This window comes from Tupaia chinensis, unplaced genomic scaffold, assembly GCF_000334495.1.
Source record: "Tupaia chinensis unplaced genomic scaffold, TupChi_1.0 Scaffold146971_1, whole genome shotgun sequence".
In the NCBI taxonomy this organism is placed as follows: Eukaryota; Metazoa; Chordata; class Mammalia; order Scandentia; family Tupaiidae; genus Tupaia; species Tupaia belangeri.
In genome coordinates this window covers 135,139-138,808 of record NW_006206824.1, presented here as the reverse complement: position 1 = coordinate 138,808, position 3,670 = coordinate 135,139, and the positions used below count along the sequence as shown (strand labels likewise).

Below are 3,670 nucleotides of genomic sequence, written 5' to 3'. Positions count from 1 at the left end.
CAGTCAACTATGTGGGAGTCCAGCGACATAGCCATTATGCTAACTGCTGGCCCCTCCATTTTTTTTTTCAGAGAGATTTTTGCTATAGGGTGTGTGCACTTGCCTGAGAGAGAGAAAGAAATAGACAGAAAGTGAGAAATCACCCCCTAGGGAGCATGGCCACGCCACAGTCCCTTCTCTTTCAATTTCCTCTTGGGATTTTGGGCATGCACACACACATACCCAGCGTGAGTTTTAAGTCACTGGGTTCAGGACTCGAACCGTGGTCAACTAAGTGGGAGTCCAGTGACATGGTCATTTCACCATCTTCTGGTCCCCGTTGATTTTTCTTAAAGGTTGTTTCTTTCTTCAGAGAGTCAAGAGGAGGATCTGTAACAGGGTCCTCACATGGCAGTCCAAACTCATCCAGCCAGGATTGTGGGCATGTGTGTGCTGTCAACATGTACAGGGAGAACTCGGAGGACAAACCTAGGCCCCTCCCATGTGGCTTCAACCTTGCATTACTGCTGTATTGCTTTGGCTGGTCTGTAATGATTATTGTTTTTGCTATAGGGCATATGTGCTTGCTAGACAGAGAGAGAGAGAGAGAGAGAGAGAGAGAGAGAGAGAGAGAAATCACTCCCCAGGAGGGATGACCATGCCACAGTCCTTCTCCTCTATCTTCTCAGTGGATTTTGGGCACACATGCATATGTACCCAGTGTGATTTTCAAGTTGCCGAATATGGGACTCAAACCACAGAATTGGTCATGTGGTTTCAAGTACCGTAACCATCATGCCACCTGCTGGCCCTGTGTTCATTACATTTTTGATAACATTTTAAATCTACCATTTAAAAAAAATTATTGCCAGAGGGTATGTGCACTTCCCTGAAAGAGAGAGGTGAGGAGAGAGAGAACACCCCAGCCCTCACGGGGCATGGTTATGCCATGATCCTTTTTCCACCATTTCTCCATCCCATCAGCATTTGGGGCACCCAGGCATATGCTTTGGCATGGTTTTCAGGTCTTTGGGCCTGGGATTCTAATTACAGTCAGCCTGGGGATCTAGTTTCCCATTCACAGTGCTGAACAGGTGCACTATGGGGCCAGCCCCACATCTACTGTTGTTTTAAAGGTAGTTTATTTAGCCGCATTCAGTACTTATATTTTAATTATTTTCACATTAAGATTTTTAGGAATAGCAACATGTCAGCATCTACTGACAGTGTAATAATTTATTTCTATTTATTTATAATATAAACAATATGACCCACTAACATATATACTGCATATGATATATATCACTATTTAATAATAACATATGAATATACATGTACAAACACATAATATAACCAATATGACCTCACTATTAAGCTTTGGGATAGCAGTATGCATATATACTCCATCTTGTTTCTATGTTATAGAGACTTGAAAAATTTTATACCTCATAATTATTAGGGTTTTATTTGTATTATTTAAAGAAATCCAGGTATACACATGCACATGCACACACATGGGTGTATATATTGCATTCTAATTAGCGTTGCAAGCATATTTTGGCATTTTTGCTATTTCTGGTGATAGTGTAACATGTCATTATATTTGGAAATGCCACCAAATATTATCAAGTACACTAAAATCACTAACAAAATAAATGCATTAACAGTGAATGGACAGGCATATCTTACTAGTTATGTGACCTCTGTACTCCTTTGTATAGTATATTTTTGAACAGTCTGATATGTAAAAGTATTCAACACATAAAAACTCATTTAGATCTCAGCTGAGTATTAAGCAGTTCATTATTCTACTTTTATCTTTCAACTGCCAGGTTTCTGCAACAGCGGTTAAAGAAGGCTGTCCCCTACAACCGAATGAAACTTATGATCGTGGGGAATACCGGGAGTGGGAAAACCACCTTATTGCAGCAATTAATGAAAATGAAGAAATCAGATCCTGGAATGCAAAGTGCTACCATTGGCATAGATGTGAGAGACTGGCCCATCCAAATACGAGGCAAAAGGAAGAAAGATCTCATTCTGAATGTGTGGGATTTTGCAGGTATTTATTTCTCTAAGACTTTCTAAATGCAATTTTACTTTTCATCTGGAATAAGGATTAAAAATTGAGTTTTCTGCTCCAGCACAGGAAAAGCTGGCTGATCTTATGGGATTATTCCAAAACCATTTACATCCAATATTACCCTCCAGAGCAGAGACATTCATGGTGGGAAATGTCAGGAACCAGTGGGTATCAGCTGAGGCCGAGTACTTGGTTGACAGCTGACAGATTTGCTGAAAGTTGTCAATGCCTAAAAAAACTGGGGTAACCCTCTAACCTTTGTTTGTTGAATAAATTTCCTCCTTTTAGTATGCTAAATAATAAATAGTATTACACCCCCCCTTTCATTAAAAACAATTATCAGGGGGCATTTGCTCAAGCGAGAGAGAGAGAGAGAGATTGAGAAAGCACCCCCTCATGGGATATGGTCACAGCTCAAGCCCTTCTCTTCCATTGTTCCCTCACTTGAGGATTTCAGACATGCACACACATGCACACAGCTTATTTCTCAAGCTGCTGGGTCCCAGACCTTAACTGAACCATATAATCAGCCATGTGGGATCTAGCCACCTTAACCACCCGACCATGGCTACTCTCCTTCTCTCCCTTTTAAGGATTCTTGCCTATTATGTGAAAGATTTTTAAAATGTATCCAATCTTGGGCTAGCCCTAAGGCCTACTGGTTAAAGGCGTCAGCTCCCACATGGCTGACTCTGCAATTAAAATCCTGGCCCCAGTGTCTAGAAAAACACTCTACTGCACGTGCCTGTGTGCCTCAAATCCCAGCAGGATGTAGAAATGAAGGGATTGCATGATCACACTCCATGGCAGGGTACTTTCTCCCTGTCCCTCTCCCTCTTTCCTGTCTCTATATCTATGTCTAGTGCCCTCTGGCAAATGAAAGTAGTCTCCAATCTTGTTTATTTTTCCAATCTTTATTTAGGTCGTGAGGAATTCTACAGTACTCATCCCCATTTTATGACCCAACGAGCATTGTATCTTGCTGTTTATGACCTCAGCAAAGGGCAGGCTGAAGTTGACGCCATGAAGCCTTGGCTTTTCAATATAAAGGTAATCTGTTCTAAACATTTCTAGTCTTTTGTGTGTGTGTATTTGTGTGTTTGTGTAAGGTGATTTATTGGGTCATCAGAAAAGTCACAACTTTTTTTTTTGTTTTTCTGTGCAAAAATGTATCATGACTTTTCCGAGGACCCAGTATTTTGGCAAATAGGTTCCTCAGTCTCTTCAAATAATTTTTTAAAACAAAATTAGAGTCATAAAAATTTTGAGTTTGAAAAATTGCAGAGTAATTAGGTTGTGACACAAAAACAGTGTTTTTCATATTGGTGATTTTTCTTTTTTTTCTTTTTGAGAAGTTTTGGCTATAGACCACATGTGCTTGCCAGAAAGACAGAGAGAGACAGAGAGACAGAAAGTGAAAAATCACCACCTAGGGGGGATGGCCACGCCTTAATCTCTTCTCCTCCATTCTCCTCTCAGGATCTTGGGCATGCATGCACACATGCCCAGTGTGAGTTTAAACCACTGGGTCTGGGTTTCTAACCATGATCCACTACATGGAAGCCTAGCGATGTAGACATTATTCCATCTGCTGGTCCCACAGAGAGA

The 3,670-nt window shown here is 40.8% G+C and overlaps 1 protein-coding gene across 1 annotated transcript in view; it reads left to right on the top strand.

Annotated features, from left to right (window-relative positions):
- The window catches only part of LRRK2 (leucine rich repeat kinase 2), a 186,508-nt gene that overhangs the window by 97,156 nt on the left and 85,682 nt on the right, over nucleotides 1-3,670 (top strand). The window contains 2 exon segments of the mRNA XM_027768596.1: nucleotides 1,812-2,041; nucleotides 2,985-3,112. Of these exon segments, the coding sequence (XP_027624397.1) occupies nucleotides 1,812-2,041; nucleotides 2,985-3,112 (358 nt within the window).